This window comes from Protomyctophum bolini (genome assembly GCF_963924005.1).
Source record: "Protomyctophum bolini genome assembly, chromosome: 6".
Taxonomy (NCBI): Eukaryota; Metazoa; Chordata; class Actinopteri; order Myctophiformes; family Myctophidae; genus Protomyctophum; species Protomyctophum bolini.
In genome coordinates, this window is record NC_137867.1 from 27,255,750 (window position 1) to 27,281,479 (window position 25,730).

General features: G+C 40.9%; 1 protein-coding gene across 3 annotated transcripts in view; it reads left to right on the top strand.

Moving 5' to 3' along the window:
* unc5db (unc-5 netrin receptor Db) overlaps nt 1–25,730 on the top strand; it is a 203,397-nt gene that overhangs the window by 85,638 nt on the left and 92,029 nt on the right. For all 3 annotated transcript variants that reach the window (XM_080765408.1, XM_080765410.1, XM_080765409.1), the window contains exon 2: nt 22,087–22,302. In XM_080765408.1, the coding sequence (XP_080621534.1) occupies nt 22,087–22,302 (216 nt within the window). The remainder of the gene's footprint in view (nt 1–22,086; nt 22,303–25,730) is intronic.

Sequence of the window (25,730 nt, forward strand, 5' to 3'; positions counted from 1 at the left end):
CTCTGCTGACTGAAGTCCTCTGTCAGAAATGATAAACTCCAATTTGGTGAGAGGTCAAGTGAAATATTAACAAGGGCCTTTGGCACACCACCCAATCAATTACCAAATGATATATTCATACATCAATGTAACACTACTGACAGCTGAAAGAACAAATGCCTCATTGCAACAGGATTGGCATTTGAGCTTTCTTTCTTTCTTTTTTTCGTTCCTTCTTTTTTTCTATCCTTCTTGAGTAGCCAGTTAACTATACTTTTTGATGGAGCCTTTTCCCTGTATTTGCGCCACTGTAATCCATTTCCACCGATTCAAACTCATATGTGATGGCAGTGTTTGAAACAGTTTTGCACAACGTCTCTTGACTTGAGTGAGGCTAATTCAGTTTTCACTATCGACAAATTTGTCGCATAGGATGTTTTTACCACGTCAATCAGAATGAAATCTCTGGCTTACATTCTCATACAAACTATGCAGAATTATCAGTACTAGTCCTTACCCGTTCTGAATACATGAACAGCAAATATATATATATATATATAGAATATTAGTGGTCCATGACATGAAAATGATGTTTGACAGTCAGCAATATTGTTGCTTATTCTAGATTTATTTTCGGATTTTCTGACTTTATCTGGCCTGTTAACATTTTCATAGACCTGGTTGCTTGTTTCCCTCTCAGTCAATGTGGCAACCCTGGTCAGTGCCGTGTTGACAATGTAGCTTAGCACACAACAGCTAGGAGGATGTAGCAGCCTCATGTTTAAAAGTATTTTGCGCAATTTATGTCCCCGAATGTATGGATATGGACTTATGGCTCCATCGCTGCCTCTTTCTTTAGTAGAAGTAGAAATTTAACGTGTTGCTGAGTGTTTACCGGCCGCGCGTGCGCGCGCACACACACACACACACACACACACACACACACCGCCTCCTGGCCTGAGGGGGTTGGAGTGATGTAAAAACAATATTTGTACAGTGAAATACATCGGTAAAATCGGTAAAATGTAGCCTAGCTGGATTCTGGGAGCGTGCAGTTTTTTTTTGCCATGGAGAGATGTGTGCTAATAGTGTGGCTCGGTCGGAGATAGACCACAACGGCTGTGCTGTCTATTAGGAGACACACACGCGACGCCAAATTGTATAGGGCACATTTTGTTGTGTTGCAGCGGTAGCTAGAGGAAGCATGCCAGTGGGGTAACGGTGAGAACGGTGGGCTGTGATGCAGGTGTCGCTAAGGGACGGAGGTGCGAGGTTAATTCACTAATAAATTCATTATTAATCATTAATGTGTCAAATGGGGAAAACGGTGGATGTTGCTATGATGAGCAACTACATTGTAAAGGTATTGGAGTGGAAAATGAAATTCCTGCAAAGGTTTGTTGAGTTGAGCAACCAGTTGAATCACCTCAACTTGGGTTTAGAGGCTATTTCCCCTGAATCCCAATGTGGCCCTCTGTCATCAGCTACCTTGTAAATAAATCAGCCACCGACTGTGTGGCTCTCTTGTCTTCTGAGTTCAATTTACCTCTTGACCACTGAGCCACTGTGTACTTTTATCACATCGACTGGAGATGGTGGGCAGCGTGAATGTTTTATTTTAACTCTTAATCCGCCGCCATTAATTAATAGCGTACTGCCAGGGTTTTATCGCGCGTAACACTTACTTTGAAGAGCCAAATATCTGTAATCGCATGTCACAGTGACAAACTGCTGTGTGTGTGGTGTCTTGACTGGTTGTTGTTCTCTCGGTCGGTGGTGGAAAAACCTGACCGAGAGTATCACAGCGCCTGCTACAGGCCGTTGAAAACGCTTGTCTGGGCCAGAGAAACGGCCCCTCAATGTCGTTTCTGATATACAGAGCTTTACATGCAGGGCTTAGAATGGAAGTGGATGTGCGTGCATTTTCAAAATGGCCGGGGGGGTAGGACCAAGTCTCATGGGATTTGTGATTTGTTTATAAACATTTTGGTATTTGTTTATAAACATTTGTGATTTGTTTATAAACATTTGTGATTTGTTTATAAACATTTGTGATTTGTTTATAAACATTTGTGATTTGTTTATAAACATTTTGGGATTTGTTTATAAACATTTGGGATTTGTTTACAAACATTTGGGATTTGTTTATAAACATTTGGGATTTGTAAGTCTCATGGGGGGGGTAGGACCACTTCCAGTTGACCTGTAGTAAGTCTCATGGTCGGGGGGGTAGGACCAAGTATCATGGGATTTGTGATTTGTTTATAAACATTTTGGTATTTGTTTATAAACATTTGTGATTTGTTTATAAACATTTGTGATTTGTTTATAAACATTTGTGATTTGTTTGTAAACATTTTGGGATTTGTTTATAAACATTTGGGATTTGTTTACAAACATTTGGGATTTGTTTATAAACATTTGGGATTTGTAAGTCTCATGGGGGGGGGGGGTAGGACCACTTCCAGTTGACCTGTAGTAAGTCTCATGGTCGGGGGGGTAGGACCAAGTCTCATGGGATTTGTTTATAAACATTTTGGTATTTGTTTATAAACATTTGTGATTTGTTTATAAACATTTGTGATTTGTTTATAAACATTTTGGGATTTGTTTATAAACATTTGGGATTTGTTTACAAACATTTGGGATTTGTAAGTCTCATGGGGGGGTAGGACCACTCAGGGCCGGTTCTAGGCAAAGGCGAACTAGGCGGTCGCCTAGGGCCTCAACCACTGAGGGGGCCTCGTCACAGGGAGAAGATTTTTTTTCTTCATGTATCCCTTACATGGGCTACTGGCCACATGTGGCCCCCACCTAGCTTCTTAATTTTGATCTCAAAGTGCACCAGATTGAAGCATTTTCATGGCAAATTTAAAAAAATTATCCGGCGTGGCAAAGCAGGAGGGGGGGGGGCTCTGTATAATATGTTGCCTAGGGCCTCAAAAGGCCTAGAACCGGTACTTAATGTGTAACGGATAGGAGGTGTTTTAGGGATTTAGACAGGTAACCAAAATACCAACTGTAGTGGGGGAACACCCCTTCCCCACTGCTAAATCCCAAAACAGAAATGGAGCCCTTAATGAGTACAGGGAGGCAGTTATCTGGCGAAGAGAAGGGGGAAAGGGAGTTTGGGGGTTAGCAGAAGGGAGAGGGGGTTAGCATAAAGGAAGAGATGGGAAAAAGGTGGAAGAAAGAAGTAAATGGAGAGGGAGAGCGAGACTTGATGCTAATACATCCCAGCATCCCTTCCCCCTCTTCTGTTTGATGAGAATGAGAATGATGAAAATGAGTTAGAAGCAGGAGCTTTGTCAAGGCAGTCACAGTTGGTAATTAGTTTCTGGCCTTTCAATTTAAATGTATCTAGAGACGGCGTATAGGTAATGCTCAAGGCATTTGCAGTCATTGAGTGAGTGATCAAAGCCATTCAACCTGCCAGCCATGTTCCATTCAGAACCTTTCCCAAACAACCAATTTAATTTAGAATTAGAGACACGATTTCTGTGGATGGTGTTGGTGTTCAACAGGATTAAACAATGAAAAGTTGAAAACATAACTAGGGCAACTTGCAAACCGCAGGGAAAGTGTCCTACAACTAATTAACTTGGGCAACTTGCGAACCACAAGGAAAGTGTTCTACAATTAAAGGGAGGTTATGCTGTCATGGACAAGTATTTTTTTATTATTATGTACCCAATACCCATTATTGTAATTTTTGAGCGGGCTAACCGCTCCTTTTAAGGGCTATGTCTGTCCCTACATCTGTCTGTTTAGAGTACGACCTATTGACCCTGCTGTTTGAGTACGACCCATTGACCCTGCTGTTGTGAGCAGTAAGACAGACACACACACACACACACACACACACACACACACAAACACAACCCTGCACTGCTCAGTTCAAACAGGTGTGATTTTTTACTAGAAAGGGTATTATTTATGGTATGCTGTATCATTTCATATGGTTGCTACTTGCTACTGTAGCAACTGTCTAGATTTCCAACAAAAGGACAAATAGTGGTTCATCTAATTGTGTAGTCTGCGTGCAGTCTTAGAAACAAAGTTCATGTAGTACATCAATTGCCTGACTCATCAGAATAATATTAATATTTTCACAGTATCGGAAACCCACCCTGAACCCTCATTTGGTAATGCAGCATGTCAATACAGGGTTACAATATATTCAGAAATTATAGAAATAGATTGTGTGGTGCTGTGGCAGTCTATATTCAAAGTCATATATATTTCTGCTGAACTTATGGATGATCTAACTAGATGGTATTTGAAGCACTACTACTTTTTATGGTGTGGCTGAATGCCAAGCCATTTACAGTATAATACGATTTGTCTATATACTGTGTATATGTAATGTATGTGCCCTCAAAAGTAGGACAATCACAGCTCACATCAAATACACAGGGAAATAACCATCTCCGGTCATATTAGTTTTTCTACAACTAGGTAATTGTGATGGGTGTGAAAGTTGTATTGTAGTTTATCATCTATGCATGCTTTTGTTGCTTGGCCATGATCGGTGACCTGCCAGTCAGTCTCATGAATCAGACTCTGTAGTAACAGCATGTCGTGACTCGTTGGTGTGGAAGGTTTGCTCAGTGAGCCCAAAAGTTGAACTGAGCAGTTGAATTGCCTGGCAACTAGTCTCTAAAGTCAGACAACTATTCCACAATCTCTGAATGCTATAAAGTCTGTAACTACACCTCCTGGTAGCTGATAACAGGTGGTTGTCATGTTTGTCATTTCCGTTAAAATATATTTTTGAATTTTAATTTATGTTAAGCATGTTGGATTTACATTAGGACACATTTTCACGACTTTAAAGATGAAATGGAAGTGATGGTGGGGCATCCGTTTACTCCCTTATAAATTGCAGTGCTTCCGTTGCGGAGATTAGAAAATTGTATGAGATAATGAGTCAGTCTGTCTCGAGAGACTATACCTGGCAACCATTGTTAAAACATGAAAGAGGAATATAATTACCTCACGCGTGCATTCACTTGTATGTAATTTAATTAAATACGTTTAAACTAGATTTATTCAAATACGTTAGGCTAGATTTATTCACACAAAAGTGATACAGGAGAAGGCAATCGTCAGGTAAGTGTTCATCAAGGGTTAAATTAAACTTAAACTGTCTTTTCTTCTTTTCACAGGGGTCGTCGTGTTCCAGAAGATAGGTTATACGTTGAGTATATTTAACTTAGGTTTTCTTTCCTTTCTTTAGGTGGCAGGTATAAGGAGCCAAATCAAGGTAAGATATTTACTTAGAATAGGGCCATTTACAAGGTAAGTACACTTATCCTATCACTCGGCCATAGTGGGTGGGGGATTCCTTCCGAAGCCATTTCCTCGTCAGTAATGAAGTCGATCCTTAAATCATGCCGCCCATGTTTTAAGAGTGGCACGTATTTCCCTGGGAGCGAGAGACACAATTAATATCATACTATTATATCGGCGTGATATTATAGAGGAAAATGAGGGAATCTCTTACCGCCAGACGCCAACCGCCGCACAGAGAGAGCAAACGGCATCTGAATGAGAGGCAGGTGTTTTTTCTACGTCCTCAGGTGGTGCGCACAGGTTAGAATACTTCTGGTTGATTTAGGATAAATACAGGTAAGTAACGCCCTGCAATGACGTGTCATTTTTATTTCCTTGCAGAAATGGTGTGTCAGAAATAATTCTCCATTTCTCGCTTAAATCTTGAGGCTTTAAATGCAAAATTAACATAACACAAGTAATTTTACAATATACAGACACTTGCATTTTAAAGGACAAGTAAAATAAAAATGACTTTTATTTTTATCCCAGTTATAAGGTCCCATATTATATAAGCCCACTAATGTCCTCTAATGTCAATGAAACGTATAATTAATAAATTGAGATGACTCATTCAGAGCATAATATTTATGTTTCCACATCACACCTTGAGATTATAATGTTTATCTGATGACCCTGTGGTGTGCGTCTCTCTAAAAGCCAGGTAAACTCAGCTACAAGATGGTGGCTGTGAAAGATTTTGTAATCACATGCAAATGGGTGTCATCAGTATTTGCAGCCACCAAATTTCTTTAGTGGCCAGGAGTCTAATAAAAGCTGATTGATTCAGCATTATTGTGAGGATTAGGATGGCAGGCACCTCATGTTTATACATGAGACACAAATGTAATTGTGATGAGCTTGCGGCTAGCTGGCATAAGCATCGCTCTCCATTATGGCTGCTTATGATGCTAACAAGCTATTTTTCAACGAACTGTAAAGCAATATACAGTAGTACACTTTTTCTTTCTCTGTTTTTGTGGCAGTGTTTGTGATAACACAATAAAACACATGTTATGTTGTTACCTCTCAACAATGTTCTGAGTTTATAAAGTTATAACAAGTTCAATTCTCTGATGGAAGCCACATTGGCAGAACAATATATTCAGTTTGTGTACTGTAGATTTGAAGAGTTGTATTCAAACTTAAAAAAAACAAAACAATTATCAACTTTCATGTAACATGATTTCTTTAAATGATGTAGATGATCCATAAATATCCAGTTAATCGGGAGAGTCAGTTGGTCTCGATTAGAAGTCCAACGGGATTAAACACATTTACTGCTAGGTATTAATGAATGAATTTTCCCCAAACTGCCACAGTCTTTTCAGTGCATACTCTTACCGGAAATAAACAACGGCTGTGTAAATTAAGTCCTGCGCGATCATATTAGAATCCCCCCGAAACATACATGTTGTAACCGCGATCATCAACGCTATAGTTATGGGCCATGAATTCAGAAAACAATTGCTTGTGTTGTGGATTAATTAAACTGAATTGTCTGGTGTGGTTCGCCTGGTGTGGTCTGGTGGTCTGGTGTGGTTCGCAAATGTGCAAATCCAACTACGTTTTATTTGTCTTTGATGAACTTAACTGGCACTTCCAGGGTAGCTATATGTTTTCATTTCACTAATCCCCAATGTATAGACGTTCTGAATGCCCCTGCCGACAGAATCAGTAGTACAGCTCGTAATCTGTTCTTGAGAGCTTAGAACAGTGCTTGTCCAGTCTGAAACTAGCAGTTATGCTGTCACATCTAATTTTGGATCTCTTCTGTCAACACCAGGAGTGTTTCCGATTCAATATAATTTTATCTGATGCACTAATCAACACCTAACTGAGCCCTAAAAAGGTGTTTCTGACAACTGAATACTCACCACAGAACGCGATAGAAACAGTGTTCATGGTGGTTGACTGACAGCACTGGTTGCCTAAAGCCAACACCTGAATGCTACATCTGAGAAAAGACACTGCATCCCAGTAGTATAATTTATTTCTCAGAAATAGTAGGCACTGGCTTCAAACAAACAATTCTCTAATTGGTTAGGGCTTCAATTAGGAATGTGTAGATGTGGCAGTTACACCTAGCTTGTGAAAACTTGGCAATGAGTTTTTCCATTATGCATGTTTTGTCTTTTATTAATAGAAAATATATGACGTCTTGTGTTTGAAGTATTATCTTGTGTGTCATATCCTCTCTCACCTTCACAAAATAAGCATAAACATAATAATATCTTACGAATACACCAATTAACACGTTGAAATGCAACAGTAAGCCTGAGTATGGAGGTGGAGGCTCATCTTTTCACTCCCTCCTTCAGTGTACAGTATAGTAACTTCTCTGCCTCCTCTCTCTCTCTCTGTCTCTCTGTGTGTGGTACCCCTCCCTCTTCTTTGTCACTCCCTCTCAGCTATCTCTCTCCCTGCCAGTCCCACCCTCTCCCTTCTTTCCTCCTCTTTCCATACCTCCCCCCTCTCCTTTCCGAGGGAAGTGCACAGAGCCAACAGCATCAGTCTGTCAATAACTGACAGAGGCTGTCTCAGTCAATCAGGCCTGGCTAAGGCTGGCTGGGCCCATTGGCGTAACAGGAGGATCTAACAGAAACAACCTATAACTGACACGGCTCCAGATCTATGCTCTGTAATCACTGGGGAGTCCACCTCTCAAAGCCACAGCAGCCCCTCGCCAGGCTTCATGACAGTGGACACATGTGCCGTGTAATTGCTTCTCATGCCGCTCAAGCTTTTATCGGAATTGATTATGGGGGCCAGGCTGCAGCATAGAATGCTGTGTGACGTTACCGTAACCTTACAGAGGTGGCCTCTGTAAACAACGTTCCTCATTCATTCAGCCCGGCGACAGGGTGACGCTGCATGCATGGAGACATCAAACATGTTGTGCAAGACGTATTGTATGTGTTCGATGGCCCATCGAGCATGTGCAAAAGATTGACAGGCAGCTACATGATTACTTCTCAGTTACTTTGTAGAGAGAAAAATGGTTTGTGTACAGTGTATTGTACAGAGTGTTTGGTGCATGGGTGGATGCTTGCACGTATTGGCTTTTGTGTATGTCTGACAGAGTATGCATGCCTGCGTATGTTTGTATGTGAGATAATTGCTTGTGTGCCCTATATGATTTGTGTGTGAGAGAGAGAGAGAGTGTGTAACAAATAACAATGGACCCTTACAAGTAAATTGTTACTGTATACTCTCAGAGTTGCAGTAAATTAACACTGGATTTGTTTGTGTACAGTATGTGTGTGCTTTCTCGTCTCTGTAGTAGCTTTATTCCAGGGTTCACACAGAGGCGTCTTAGTCCGGTAGTTTGCGGAAAAAGCCCCAATGCAGTCCTCCTTCTCTGCATGTTTTGTTCAGCCACTCTCTCTCTCCTTCAGTGTCAAGGATTAGGCTGACATCTCCTGACTCCCTGCCTTTCAAATGAGGAGGACTCCTGCTGAAAACCTGAGAGGGTGTTCTCTCCACGTAAAGCCGATACTCGCACTGCTGACGTTTCTCATCCTTGCCCTCACCTATCTCATCCTGCTAAAAAGAAGGGGGAAAAATCCATGTGAAGTCCCCGGTGACATTGCTGGGCTGTGAGAAGGAAGAATGTGCCGGTTTTAAAGGACTTTGGCTCTCCGAGCAGCCGTGTGAAATAGTAATGTCTAACTCAGTCAGGGATCCTGGAGAGGGAGAGAATGGTGCTGTCAGTTTGATCTTTCAGGTAACCCCTCCACTCTCTCTTCTGCTGTCCATTTCCTTACACTTTGGAGGGGTTTGTTGCTAAGGCGAGCTGTCAATCGGAATGGTACGTGTGGAAAGTACCTTTGAGAAAAGCACAAGAGCCCGTTCTTTTAAGATCATTTGGCAGTTAAATGGAACATTCTGGGCTTTTAGAAAATTGTCTCAATTCCAGTCCTGACAATTTTGCTGGTTTTCTTAGTAGTTAATTTCATTCATCCATTACTTGGTATGAATAGTGGTATGAAATCTTCCAAAGATTTCCAATGCATGTTTTGGTCTGGACCGGACCACAACAGCGGGGCCACCCATAGACATTTTGTCTCTGACTGACTGATTAATTACCTGAATCACTGAGTGATGAAGTCACGCCATTGTTCGGCCAGCCGCCGGTTGGCCCAACAACAAAATAGAGCGAAGCGAAACAATCGATCAGAGTAAGATAGAGTGTGTGTGCGTGTGCGTGCATGTTTCTGTGTGGCTGAGTCAGGTATTTCACGATCACGAATGTGCATATTTATAGTATATTCTGGAGAAAGAACTTCATGATTGATGATCCTTTTATTCATAATTGTGGATATAACTGAAGTTTTGTACCCAAGTTAAATTGGTCGCCGCTTCCATCCTCCAGCATTTCATATACAGTTCAGCCATGTACTACTACCAGTAAAACGCCCTGAGGGCATTGATTTTGACTAAGCTCTGTAGCAAGCAAAGGTTGATGGTATTTACACATTTTGTTCAATATTATCTGCACAAATCAACACAGATTTAGTTCGGAAACACGGGTAATTAATACAGTTTTTTTTTTTTTAAGCACATAGCGGTTTAACAATTAGCTTTTGAGAAAACAGGTGTCATTTATGTGAAAGACTCTTGGGTAAGGTTCATGACTTTCACACCAGAAAGCTTTACTGCGATTAAAATGAATCCTGCTTCACATTGTCAGAAACTGCTCTTCGTTTGGCAGGTGTGAAGGCTCATTAGAATCCTAATGCGCATCGCGGAACCGCATTCGACCAAAAACGGGGGTTTCGCTTCGCTTCCAATCGCACTTGATTTCGATTCGGTGCAGGTGGGAATGCAATCCTCAGCAAATAAAGGAAATGAAGCAAACGATGTGGCGGGTGAGGAGCTGAACACAGTTGGAGACGGAGAAGGCATATTTTACGCAGCGCAAAGATGTCCCGTTACCGTGGATAGACGACGTGGTCGAATGAGGAGACTGAAGCCCTGATCGAAATGAGGACGAGTACATTAATCAATTGCTTAAGGAAACGCATAAAAACACTACAGTGTATAGCCTACAGAATTATTCTGTCTGTCTGTCTGTGCGTGCCGTAAACATGGAGTGCTGTCACTGTGTGGCGACTTGGGAGTAGGCAGTCCCAGACGGCACGACACATGCACGTTATGAGTATAATTTTATCACCATAGATTTCATTGTGTAGGCTAGTTTATGAATGGAACACATTGCTGTGTTTCCAATTGCTGCGGATGACAGTGTGAAGGCAAACCGCAGCAAATTAAATATGCAAGAATCCCAACTTCTCCGCCCATTCGCATCGAGTCTACCTAAGTATTAGGTGGGAATGTCACCTTATTTTCTGCATGAATTAAAAACCTCATGGTAAAAATGCATTCCAATTTGACAAGGGAACCAACTGCAAAATCACTTCTGGGTTTCAGAAACATTTGTATTTTATTTGTTTCTCACCCCTCTGGCTCCCCTGGAACATACTGTAATGCAGTCATGATTGATGCCATTGACAATGACACTGATGTGCAGGTGTTATTGATCCTGAGATCATGTATGTATGCTATTTTCATCTTCACTTTATCTTGCTGTAGGTCACAAACAAGTTGCCTGCAGGAATTTGCCACCATGACCTGCATGCAAACGTACTGCTTCATAGCCAGATAAGATAACTGGTTAAACAGTATTTTATCCTATTCAACAATGCTGTACCCTATTCAGTCTTCTTAACAAGTAGTTTTCTCAACATGATACATCATGAAATAAGGAAAGTATATTGTCTGTATTTGGAGACAGGGTTTTATGAACATCATCTCTCTGTTGAGCAACATTTAGTGTTAGTGTTGATAGTCTTAGTTCTGCTATGGGCTTTTTGACATTATGGATCTTGATTCGTGCCTTTTTCTAACCTGATTACCAAAGATGATACAAAGATATTTCATTCTGGTAAAATGTAAAAGATACACTTCAGAATTTGTACAATATGTTGTGCATTGCATACACTATTTTTTAGGTTACAGATGCACAGTGTTACAAGTGATACTCATTAAGGCTATTTTCCATTCTGGTGAAACAGTGTCAGGGCAGGGTTCTGCTATTGTTAGTGTAGACTACTGGACAGGCAGCAGGCTCTGTTACAGTAAACAAAACTAAATGCTAGGTCACTCTCCACTCCAGCCAGCTAAATAGCTACTTGAATTGACAAGGTTCTTCTCATCTTTTCACATTCTAAAATATGTGCAATGATTTTACCTTTCAGTTTATGAATAAAGCAATATAGGCAGTAAGATGAAGATGGAGCAGGTGGAGCCAAATATTGTAGTATAAATCGACTGTAACCAAATGACTGTAACCAAATAATGCATCATCATCATTTCATACATTTTAGGGACTTATACTCAAGTTAATTTGTTATTTTTCCACCCTTGATAAGTGAAGCCAAACTAGAACTAATCTGTGATATAATATATAATAATATATAATACTGTAGATTTCATTAGGACTGTTTTATTCCCCCCGTTTGGCACACCATATACACTACGTTTAGTGGCATAACTCCACGAGTATGCAAGCTACATTTACACAATTGGTATTAGAACCTCACCTTTCCTACAAACCCTCATACAGTATTTGTTGCTATGATAATCCATATTAGTCACTACAAAGTAAAGAAGACATTCTACATGGATTTACATTTCCACCTTTTGTAGGTATGTGTTCAAATGATATCATATTGACATTCAGATATTGACATTCAGTCTTTTCTAGAATGTAGAGGTATGTCCTGGCTTCAAGTATGACACGTTTTAAACCTCTCAGAGCTTCCATTGTGAATCTACATGAGTATACGTTATGTGCCTGAACCCCCAGACGGACACTCTTCATTTTTAGTTTTGGGTGTATAACTTTATACGTCAATTTCACCACTTTTGCAGTAAAACATTTTTACACAAGAATCCATTTCATGTATGGGAGGCGTTGTGTTTGTTGTGTTTGGTTCTACCTCCGGTAGGGGTATCTCCATTTTTCGGGGACATTGTCACTAGCCTAAACCCATTCAGGAGATAATCCTTAGTTCTTAATACTCACCCTTTATTTTTTTAAATATATCTTTTATATCCCACGATTTTGTAACAAATTTTTCACCCCTGTGTCAATCATCTAAGGGTGAATACTCACCCTTTAAATACATTTTCCACAACTGTACGGGAGCAACGCCTAAACCTAACCGCAAGCACGGCCCTAACCCTAACCCTAACCGCAAGCACGGGAGCAACGCCTAAACCTAACCGCAAGCACGGGAGCAACGCGGTCGAACTAACGGGAGGTCGAACCTTAGGGCAGCCCCCCCTCTTTTGACCAAAGTACCCACTATCACACACCTTCCTTGCATATCCAAACAAGACATTAACTACAACAAGGGTAGTGCAGTGCATTATGCAGGCTGCCTGATTGGTCTGCCATGTCTCTGAAGTATTGTTGATTTGAATCTGTTTCTGTTCGACACGGTCCCTTGGCACACAGTCATTGTCATCCTAGCCTAACCTGACAGCGCCAGAGTCAGTCACCTCGTCGCCATAGCTCCTCCTGTATGCAGATTGATAACCGGGTGCATTTATCAGTCCGCTAGTCTGCCGCTTGCTCTCAGCCTCAATGTTAACTCAGGTGGAAACCTGTGACTGGCAGGTAGACATGGTGAAAAAGAGAGAGGGAGCATTTTAAAGAGGCAATGTTAAAATTAATTGGTGTAATGAGGAAATAAGTGACTTATTGGCGCCATAGTCATTGCCTTCATTAAGGCTCATATTTACGAGTGTCCATCATCAGCATGGTGGGAGTGGGGGGGTGGGGGAGCTGAGTGAGGCTTCTGGTTTATGGAGCGTGTATTGTCACCTTGTTCCAATTATCTGCTACCTTTTTACTGTGCTCCATGTGTTAGCATTAAGTAGAGAGAATGTGGCGCATCATTAGCTGTTATGCTGTTGGTGGGGGAAATGAAATGGCCAGCTCAAGCAAAAGGAAAGAGAGGCTTGTTGAGACTGAGTGTCAAACTGTTTTTATAAATCTATTTAAATGTTTCCCCTATTATGCACCTAGCAGGGGTGTCATGCCACTGTGCTAGGTGAGGTGGTGGAGATCGAGGGCCCCGTCTTATCTTTTTTGAAACTGACATTACTTGCGCAGTTAATGGAAGCTTCATATGCAAGTAATCCACACACCTATATGAGTAGGCCTACAGCATGAGCATGTAAAAGATAAACTATTTAACAAGCACCGTGGTAGATGTCAGCAATGAAGCAAGCAATGCAAATAATAGTAATAATTGATTCAGGATTATCATTTGCTGAAGGCAAAACAGTCAAACTTCACATGAGTATTGCACAGTAATGTTACAGCAGACGCAGTCAAGTAAACATATCGGTGAAATAAACAACAATTGGTAGGCCTACTGTACATCCATTTTGATAGAAAGATTCCACAATCCACAGATTGTCTTATTCTTCGCGGAGACAGACCTTACAATGCGCAAGGGTCACTTTTTTATTTTTTACCTTTTATGATAATTTGAATTTTGTTATTTGTCATGATTATGAATTGATTGAAAGTCCTTGCTGTCTTGTTTCCATTCGGTCCTGGGCCAGGGACGAATGGAACAAGACAGCAAGGACTTTTTTCAGTGATCCCTTTGTATTTGTACCCTATACTGATTACATTTCTGCCAATAAAGTATTCAATCAATGAATCAATAGATATTCCCCACTGTATTTCACTGTACTATGGCTCCCCCTAATGGCCGTTTTAATGGCGTACCCTGTACGCTGTAGCAGCTGGTAGTGCAATCTGCGCATGCTCACTACTGTCACTGTGTGCCTCCGTGTTTGTTGACACTAGTTCACTCTTATAGTACATATGGAAATATGGAATATACAATTGGATCTGGGTGTCTTTCAGCAACACTAACTCAAAGGTAGGAAGCAACTTTTCAATCTACTGCAGCTGTGTGGTGAAAATAAATGTTTTGCCTTAGTTTCTTTGCATATGCAGCATGCGCCGCCCACCGACGCTGTATTAAAATACCGTATGCTCGGAAATCTCACGGTATCAACACCGTGGCTGTTCCTGTTGCGGTATTACCGAAATTCGGTAAACCGCGGCATGCCCCCGGCGCACACCCGACGATCGTAAATCATTTGTGATTTTGTATCGCATCGCTGAGAAAATGTAGCTGGTTGCTAGCTAAAGGCTGTGGGCTGTGTTGTGTTGTGTCGTTCCACTTCCAGAAGCCCCCACCTTCCTGTTTAACCCGGAAAAAAATCAATCTCTGTAGCATTGGAGTGAACGAGCGGCAGAGAAGCAGTCAAAGTTTTTGAACACTAGATGGCACTAGTAACGAAGCTAATCATGAACGCAGCTTGCAATTTACGTGACATTCTTCACGCACTTTCCTATTAGGCTGAGGAGTAAATCCCACCCTTTTCACATTGGCCTGTTATAATTTTTTTTATAATTGTTATAAAATATACTTTTCCTCATTATTTAGACATGCCGGAGTGTTACAAATATGGGATAGCTAGGCCTAGCCAATCAAAAAGTTATTATCGGCATTGTTATGATGTTATTATCCATCTCATCTCACCTTTTCTGGTTCAGTTAACTGGACCTGAACAGTTAGCCTGGCGCGTCCAGACTCATATAATATTGAGGATTCACTGACGCTTCCTCCCCGGCCGCGCCAGGCTACTGAACAGTAGGCTCTTCCCATATGTTGGAGGTGTGAGCTTTAATTGAATAGAAATGCATTATTATTTCTATGGCAGAAGTGCACCCGAATTCAGTCAAGGTTTTGTGTCTTGACTGCAGATTGTTAAAATCCTGAGGAGTGAATGCTGTATAATGTACTGTACTTGAACTATTAATCATTCAATGTTCATAATTGTAAACTGGACAGAGAAAATAAAGACATATGATGGATAAAAACATAAACTATAAGTATAATATGATTATGTTAGCCACACCATCTGTTTTGTATCCCTTGTTCTTTGTATTCTCTAATTTTTTGGAGAAAACATTACATCTGAGTCTATTTGTTTTGGAACTTGTAGGCGTATGCAAATCTCTGCACATTGCTCTTATCAGTCCAAAGTTTAACATTTATTGTTCACATTGTTCAGCACTGAGAGAAACTTCCAGAGACTTCAAAATGAAGAATAACATGTTAATGCCCACAAATGTGATTTAGTATATAAGATATGTTGTACATAATGTACATTCTCTCCAGTCGGAATTCTGTTGTGACTTTTCTTTGTGACAGACATCCCAGAGAAGTCATGAAAATGTCAGACCTGACCAATCTTTTGGTATGAAATTTCAAGATGATTAAATATTTAGATGTTATTTGTATTAAACATGCAGCAGCAGTACACAATATACTATTGTGTATAAGCCAAATTCTCATCTCATGCAAGCACACAGTCGTTTGTACTGTGTGAACCTCGTGATTTTATTGATATTATGTATGTTGCACAGTCAATTTACAACATTTTCAAAATGTTTATTAATTTTGCAGAAGAAATATTAAAAGAAAAATCTCTAATTTATTTTTAGTTCTTTTCTTTAGAGAGGAAAAAGAACATGTTTTTAATTGTTATTTCACGACATATCCTGCCAAAATGAATGCTACTGAATGATTCTAAGCAACTTTCAGTACTTGCTCCATGGCCTAATATTAAAAGACAATGTGTGAATCACGAGTGGTGATTCACCACTCAGTGTTGCCTCATTTGTAATGGGTGAGAACACCGGGATCTAGGTTAGCGTATTCTGTTGGAAATATCACCTCCAAAGAATGGCATAGAATAGAGGGAAGCTTACAATACCCTCTGAGTGATACCTTCTTTTGTAAAATTGTATAGGCAAAACGTCCACATTTCATGAAACATTTGGGTCAGTTTCTTGATGAAAGTGATAATTACTTTAATGTTACTGGATGGAGAGCCTCTGCAATGGATCTATTTGGAGAATTAAGGAAAAGGCAGCTATTATTTGACACCTGCAGCAAAGCCTGAGAATGTGCCTGTGGCAGGTTGAGCGTCTTAACACCACAGGTCTGTGAGACACACACACTTTATCTTTGCCGACTGGCTGTGTGTTTTACGTGCTTGGCAGGTTTTGTTGTTGTTCCATGTTGTTGTTGTTTCTCCGTGAATGCTGCGTGTCCGCTGCTCTGTGTTGTTTCTCCATGAATGTTGTGTGTGCTTTCCCTGTATATTCTCTGGCCAGCATATCACGGAAAGGGAAACCGCGTAGCTGGGTTGAAAACGCAGGGGTATAGGGTCAATGATGTATCGTGGCCACTGAGCACGGACGTTGCGGCGCTTCCGCATGCGTCATGGTCTATATGACTTGTATTAACATCAGTGGGTGTGCTGCAGCCGGTGCATTCAATCCTGAAATCCGAAAACCTGATTTCTCCTAATGTCCTGGCTTGAGCGGGAGGTGCAGTGTAACACAAAACAAATGATGATAATAAAATGTCTTGGGAGGAAAATAACAAATGCAGTTCATACATCTAACACTGGTCCAAGTGTGACTTCCTAAGCCCAATTCATAATAGCCATATAAACTATATGCGGACCGATGAAAAATGACCTAGGTAGATATCGGCTCAGTCTGCTTTGGGTCCACTATAATGGGTGTGTACACGCAGGGCTCCATCTTGCGCCACCCCTTACCCCTTATCCCTAAACTTATTTGCCATTTTTACTATTTTAAAACATTTAAAAATAGTTCAACTAGCCAATCTACATCGACACGTTGCTAGCTTGTAGATCGGCTATTTGTATTATTTTAAAATGTTTTAAAATAGTAAAAAATGGCAAATAAGTTTAGGAATAAGGGGTAAGGGGTGGCGCAAGATATAGGGCGCAGACTGCAAGCAAACATCTACATAGGAGGTCCGTGCTTTGTTGTGTCGTACTGTAGCTGTCTGCGTAACCTGTGCATGAGAAGGTTGTCTGTAAAATGTAGTTGCCATGCTGTATGCTTTAAATAAACTGAACTATAATAGGCAAAATTCCACAGACAGTCCACTGGAATTTCCATACTGTGCCTGCTCCCTGATTTAAACACTACATACCAAATGGTCCAATGATGACTGCCAATGAGCCAAACAGAACAATACATGTACTGTATGTGTAATTATATATGCACAGTATGCATTTTATAAAGGATAGACCTACAGTATAATTATGCATGTCATGCATTCAGTATTCTCCACATGATGCACAGTTTTTTGGATCTATGGATATCCATTGTCACGTGTGGTTTAGGATACTAAACATATTGTCAATTCAACTGTTCGCTGCACGCCTTGTGCCAATCTGCCTGTGTGTGTGTGTGTGTGTGTGCGCGCGCGCATGCCCACATAACAGCTGTTGCGGTCTGTCTGTGTCTTTGTCTGCATGCAGCAAGCGGCAGGGTAAAATAGCATTTCTAGTACAACATACGGTTGTACGATTTGTGGTGCCCTCTATGGTCAGAAGTGAAAACTAGTTTGGAGGTGCACTCTATAGAGGCAGCATGTGATTCCAATTTGAGGTTGATTGAATGTTGCGTTCATGATATTGGTTTATGGTGTTTCTTGTAAAACAGCTAAAGTCTTGTTTTTTCTTTGATTATTTATGAGTTCTTATAACTATTATACTTACTAGCAATTATACAGAGTGCAATTAGAAGAGTATAATGCATTTGTAAGTATGTATAAAGCATCAACATTGGATGCATAGCAAGTGCTACTCGACAATATAAATGGCGGAAAAGCTAGATAGTGGCATGGGCAATGCTATTGAGCCAGGTAAAAATAAACTAAATTGATTGTACAACCTATCTCTTTCTGTCTTAACATTTTGTTATGCTAAGGATATATATCCTGTGAATCAAAACCACGGGGTGCCTTGGACGTGAATAGGCATCCATAGGTCTTTTTTATTGATTAAAAAAAATACAAAAGGTTGGCCTTTCCTTCTGTAGGGTACTCCTTTCCCGCATGCACACTGCCGTTCACGCCTTAGAATGGCTCATAACTCTAAATCTAGGGAGCTCTCCATGGTTTTGACCAAAAGGGCAATGTTCTGTCATCATTTCTGACTTCAGGAAATCTCGCATCTTGGAATATAAACGCTTCTAGAGAGACTTTAGATTAATCAGTGTGAGGTAAGAACGGAAGATTATGCCTCCCGTTTTTGGGTGGAACGGAAGGCGAGGCTTTTCAAAGTAAAATCTGCCTCATCTCCTGACACTCTAGCGACATTATTTTGAAGAATTCCCTGGCAAGAATAGTGTTAATTGTCCACAAATCTCTGTGATTGTAATTTTATTATAATCAGCTAATTGAGTGTCAATTCCTTGTGTCCATTGTGTTTATATAATTGTCTATTCAAAGATCGGATTAAACCCCATTTGCTGCGCTATGGGGTGATGAAACTGAATGAGAAAGTGAATCGCGCACGCCGTACAGTGCCTGGCACAAGCCAAATAACTTCTTTGACTAAACACAATGGACACAATGAAGTGGCAGGCACTCACTTCTGCTGATTATAGGAAAATTACAAAGATGCGTAGGAGAATAAGGAGAGATGACGCAGCCTGACTCCGCGGACATCTCCATTGCAGGGCGCAGTGCATGCCGCTATACCAAACTAATTTGGTATTACGACTTTACGGGTGCTTTTAAACTCCACTATGCGCCTTCCCAAATGTGTGTGACCAAAATAGCAATTTAGGGGAAAGCCTGCCAACAGTCCCATGATCACACCTCTAGGCGCAAATACCGGTGTCGGCATAATAGATAGTGGGTGACACTGGACCAAAATACCATTAAGGGACAGAGCAAGCTCCTATACTCGTTTCGGGCAGACAGACCTGGCAGAGATTACACTAGAAAACAGGCCATGGGGTCACCAAAATCAGTTGGGTTCATCCTGAGGTTGTTACTAGAAAAAAAGTTCATGGGCTCACTCAAATGGTATAGTTCAATCTTTCCAACCTTTCATGGCAATCTGTTTTGCCTTAGGTTGGCAATAGAGGAAATGTGGCAAAAGTGGAAATGTCCCAGTAGGCCTGAGATATTTTTTATTTAAAGGAACTTCCTATCGATTACTCTCACCATGAAGCCTTGAATTCATTCTTCATTGTTTATTCATTTGTTTCGTTTTTATCACATTCCTGAGACAATCCAATATTTCACTAATTGAAGTTAAGGAAACCAATCTTAACAAGAGCAATTTAAAACATTATCTTTCAACCATGATCATCTGTAGGCTCATCAGTGATTACACTGTGACAGTGGTTTTGGAGTTTATAGTTATTGTATATCATTTTGATTTGGTCTCCTACTGCAGCGGTGTGGATTATTGGCTCAGGAATGCGACAAAAACGGACAGATCTCCATGCATTAAAGTTTTCATGAGTTTAGTAATTCATAGAAAAACTAAAACTAAAATTGCCTTTAAGTGGAAATATGCATGTACGGTAGGTGGTAACAAAGGGCATGCCAGTATTTGTAACTTGATTTAATTGAATACATTTTGAATGGAAAATGGATGTATAACAAAACACTAAGGAAATACTGTAGACCTGTCGCAAACTAACTTTAATGTTCATCCTCCGGGGAGCATGAAGGTGCACAAGAGAATTCCATGGCAATCCAGTATTGGCCGGATCGGACATTGAGCCCTGCTAAAAAGGCATTACTGCAGAGGCACTGGGAACATTGGAGACTGTGTGAAGGACGTGCTTACAATGAAATAAAAAACATGGCAGGAGTGATTTTTACATCAGATTTGAGCTTTGGACCTGTACCTCTGCATAGATTTGAGGAATTAATTAATTTCCTAGGTTGTCCCCATAAACCTAGCACATCTTTTGATTTGTGCCCTTTCATTCAGCACCTTGTAGCAGAGTGGAAATAATTTAATCTTCTTCTTGCAAGACCATTTTCAACCTGTCATTCTGTGATGGTGCCAAATTTGTCAGTGTGACCATTGATCTTTCCCTTTTCCCGTCTCAAAGTTATATCCAAAATGTCTCTTTACGATTTATTTTGCAGTTCATTTCAGACCTTTTCTATGCAATTGAAAAACAATCGAGAATCAAACAATCAACCCGGGTAATTGTGCAAACAATGAAGTATGTTGGGTTGACACCTGAGGAAACCTAGACATAAAACAATTGTTTTCAAAGAGCTATATGATGAAGACATCTACCTGCCCCATGGCCATATCAGCAGATCATTCTCAACTGTTTACTGCCATCTCTGCTTGTTTGCTTTATGTGCAGTTTCTCTGTACACCTGCATCCATTCATTTACCCCATTTAACAAGGACAACATTGATTGAGAGAGGTGGCAAGGGGCGCAGGCCGATTCGATTTCAAGGGACAGAATTGGATTTGATGGTGGGACATAATAGCTTTCATGGGCTTTTACGGCACTCAATGGCTTAGCTGGGGCTGCCTTGATGGGATTGAGGTCTAATTCTCCGAAGGATCCGGGGGATGGCAGGAGCACAAACGTCCTGTTCCTTATTGTCCCAGCTCACCAGGAGTCATTTGAAAGGCTCTCTCTCTTACCCAGTAAAGGAGAGGAGGGTGCAGTGGCCGGACACAGAAGCCACAGTGTAGCCTCCTAGCACTTCTAATGTAGCTTTTTCTTTCTTTCTTTTTTTGGCATGTTTTTTCTGCATTCTTGCTGCATAGCAACTGAGAGGAATTGTTCAGGAAATCTTTTTCTTTTTTTCCGTCCCTTTCAGCTCTTAGATGGTGCAGAGAATGGCATAGGAAGTAGTTAATTGAAAGACTATAGCCTAGTGGTAATTATGCCTATTCAGATGTATAATTTTAGATTTATTGTTTTCCAACATTTGTAACAAAAAAGGTATACAGTGTTACTGTGTATGGTTATTGAAGAGAATAATGGTAAGAAGAAATAGTACATGTTTATGCCTATTGCCTACAACTGTCCTGTTCATAAACTTTCACGACAGCCTAAGTACAAATCAAATTTATGAAAAAGCTACAGTGAATTCGGTTTACGGAAGTTGTTGTAGGCTATGGGGGGATTATCTGATGCGACCTGACACATAATGTGTCAGGGAGGGGGGGGGGGGGGGTGTCAGTCAAGGAATATTATTTTTTGACTGACACACCCCCCCCCTCCCCCTAGCCCCTCTCACCCCTCACTGGGAAAAATTCCGGGAGGAAAAACGGGCAAGCCAAATAAACAGGTAGCCTTGTGTGAATGGTGCCCCCCCCTGCACTTCTAGAGGCTGTACAAAGGCTCTTTTTGTGTGTCCTAAAAATCCATGTTTTGTGGTTGAGATAAGATGTTATTCAGACTCAGCAGGCACAGTTCTGGTAAACAGCTCCTTACTAATTCCTCTCCACTTGGTCTGCTCTGATTTCATTCATCCACAAATTGCTCTGAGGAGGAGCAGTTTTGACGAGACTGGGGGGGGGGAATTGCTTAAATTGTTTGTCTGTGTTGTACAATGTGTTAGTTCACGGTGAATGGGGGAAATTCCAAAACATTGTCCGCAGAGCAATCACATGCACATTTGCAAGACATTGCTGTTGTCCTGTAGTTTGCAAGAGGCATTCTTTAAAAGTTTTTGCAGCACACAATCACATGTAATGCTTGAACAGGGCTGTGGATCAGCGCCAATGCATTTTTACAACATTGTCCCAAGTATGTATGAAAATTGGGTCATGTTTTGCAGGAGCTGCGGGGGAAGCCCAGTCAGATGCGCTGTCGTCCGTGCCGGGCACCCTCCCTCACTTCATCCAGGAGCCAGAGGACGCTTACATCGTCAAGAGCAACCCCATCAAACTGCTCTGTCGCGCCGCTCCCGCCTTGCAGATCTTCTTCAAGTGCAATGGCGAGTGGGTCCACCAGAATGAGCACTCATCCCAGGAGTACAAGGACCAGAACACAGGTAAGGACCAAGATGACCGTGTCACAGTAGTAGTGGTAACACTACAGTGTGTGTGTGTGTGTGTGTGTGTGTGTGTGTGTGTGTGTGTGTGTGTGTAAAACAGCTGCCACTTGTCTTTTCAGTGTTAACACAAGAACTTTTACTTATGCCTCTCACAAGCAAGGGAACTAGTCTGACTGTTAATGTGATAGAATGCCAAATATCTCTCCACCTTGTGAATACCGGGTTATCTGAAATGTGCTACATGTATTGATATTTTTTGTGTAGACAAAGTGAAGATTTGGTTGAGCCACTGAGAGCGGGTTTATACTGAAAAGCCAATATTTTATCATCATGCATTGATTTGGCATTTCACTCAGCTTGTCAATGTTTTCAGTAAATAGCATGGCAAAAAATGTGTCCGCTTAGCAAAATTACCATTACTAAGCGGATAAAAGCGTACATTTCACGAGGCTTCTTTATGACCTACTGATGGATTCTAGCCTAGGGGCCAAAATAAATCCAATTTAAAAAACAGGCCGGTTCACTTTTTCAAAATAGTAAAAAATGGCAAATATGTTTAGGAATAAGGGATAAGGGTGGCGCAAGATGGAGCCTGGAGTGTGTGCCGATTTGTGTGAGTTTTGGACAAATTCTGTAGTGCAGCCCGACGGTAGCGGCTTTAAGCAGCAGGTGGTCCTCGCTCCGAGTTCGTTCCTATCCTTTTATTAACCTGCTACCGCTACGTTAAAAATCGGCCCGCTCCAGCTCCGTTCCGCTCACCATATTGCACCTGTTCTAAGATAGGGCTCTAACAGACAATGGTCACATGGAACTTTGTGTTATGCCAAGAGGCATGAATAATTTGAATATGCATTGTCTCATCCATTCTATTACCAAAGAAAGAATTGAGTTCAGGTGGGATAGTGAGTGGATTTCAGCTCAAGTGTGAGTTCAAAAACAGGTTACACCACGCAGTATATGAGCCACATTATATATTCTTCATTGTGCTGCCCTGTGCAAAACACCACTTAACCAGTTCTCCAAGCAGGCTAAGATAAGGAACAGATATATTTAACGAAAATCATATTGTTCTTTTGTAAGCAGGGCATGTAAAAATCACACTTTCAAGTATGCTGAAAAAAGAAAAAATGTGTACCGAGAGCTCTCTCTCTAGAATATGATTTACGTTTACATACTGTAAAATATTGGTAAAGTTCCTCTTTAACCATACTAATTGACTGTAGGACCAATATGCCTTTCTTATGCCAAATACGGTACGACTTGGGTACACGTGTGACTTGGGCGTCTTGTTTACTCACTTGTTTGTTGTCGATGTTGATTGATGATGACTCTTGATGCCGGATTGATATGACAGGAGTTTGTATTGCGTGAGTGAGTGAGTTACGTTTAAACTAAATAAGTAACACAGGTTCCAGGGTCAAATAACGAAATAATTAAATAATAATAAAGTCTTTCTTTCTTTCTATCTGCGCTGTGTGTGTGCGTGCAAGCTGTTGAAAATCTGTATCTCTACTGGCGTCTTTCCACACACAGCTGTGGGCCTGTGGCATAATTAAAGGGAACCATGGTGCCATTTTCCAAGGCAACCGGTGGCGGCGCCATTTAGTCAATCAAATGATATGGCTCCTACATTGACCTACTGTAGGTCTAAAGTGAATAATACACGCATCACTGCTAATACCAATATACTGTACATTTTTAATCAGACCTATGATTTGAAGTTTGAGGTGGAAGAAATATCCTGTTTGTTCCAATTAAACTTCATCACGTTGTATCAGGTGGAACTGTGCTGATTATAGAGGCCAGAGGAGGGGCTTCCTGAGGGCATTTCCGGCAAGGAATCAAAACCATAGCGACACCTCGGCTGGAGTGCTCTGTGATTAGAGAGGGCTGCACGCTTTCTTGTATTCATGAAGGCTCCTCTTCAGGAAATTCATTACGGTGTGATTGCTGTGCTGTGAAATTGTTGCAAGCTTGATAATGGCAAAAAAAAATGAAAGACAGAACTTTTGACTTGTAAGTTCCTATGTGAATAGGTTGTGATGGGGAGGGGCCATACAAGGGAAAGTTCACTTCTGTCGTGTGTATGCCGACTGGTTCTGTGCCTGCTTCGGCACATAAAACTCCCGCACACAGCAGGGGGCAAGCTAATTAATGGAGTCCTGGAGATCAGTCTGGGGAATGATCAGGCGACAATAATGAGCTAAGTGCCCAGTCCGCCTTAAAATCTTGGCGCAGGAGGGATGATTGTTTTTTGCTTGTTAAATGTGACAGTGGGGGGCAAGTCAAACTGCTTAGAGCTTAATTACCATCTTGAACCAAACGAAACAACATTCTGTGGTTTTCATTGAAATTGCAAGAATGAGAATCAATATGCTGTTAAATTCATTGTGCGGGGCTGTGAAAATTGGATGATGATGTTGTGTAGTTGGAATCAACCAACAGAGGGATGCATGCTTGCGCTGCACACGCGTACACACACACGCACACAAATACAAAGCAGAGATAGACAAAGAAAACTGCTAAATATATGAATAGTTACAAACTAAATAAATATTTTGACATAATGACATAATGTCAAACGTTACACGTATTTTCTCGAATCTTTTAAGGGTGCAGTACCACTAGCCTATTATTCCACCATTATTATTGGTTTAATTGTTTTTTTACTTTAAATTTGTTATACAAACAAAAATGTTAGGTGACGGCCGACGTTTGAAATAACGTATTCATATATACATTTTTAACGCACAATGTATGTACATGTACAATTTTACTCTCTATAAAGAGAGTAAAATTGTTGTCTTCTTCGACTGTATTCTGTAACTGCAAATCACTGTATGTTGTACAGATTGTAATTTACAAAGTGTGTATTTCTTTGGTGGTAGGGAAGTAACACTTGAACTCCACTGACAGTCTGTTCCAAAATCTGGAGCTGTGGAATGATGACTCATGATGAGAAATACTTTGCTATTCCAGTATATTAGCTAATTTGTCAACCTGTGGAAAAGTATTTTAAGTACACTATATCTGAACTATTTGATTATTATGACAATACCTCCACCTGGTTGCTCCATACTGCCATGACTCCCAACTCTAGGTCCTGATTATTATGACAATACCTCTAACCGGGGCCCATCCCCATATATGGGAATGTCAACATATGGCTATATCACGCCTCCATATATGGTCACGCCTCGTAACATCACGCCTCCATATATGGTCACACCTCGTAACATCACGGCCTCCATATATGGTCACGCCTCGTGACATCACGTGACATTATGGAGACCCTTAGATCTTGTGCATTTTTTTGGTCAAAGACACTGACCTCATCTGACCCTGGATACATGGAGAAGACTGGATCATCATCTAGATCTGCATGTATGGAGCCAGCCAGCAACTCTACATCTGACCTCAAACCC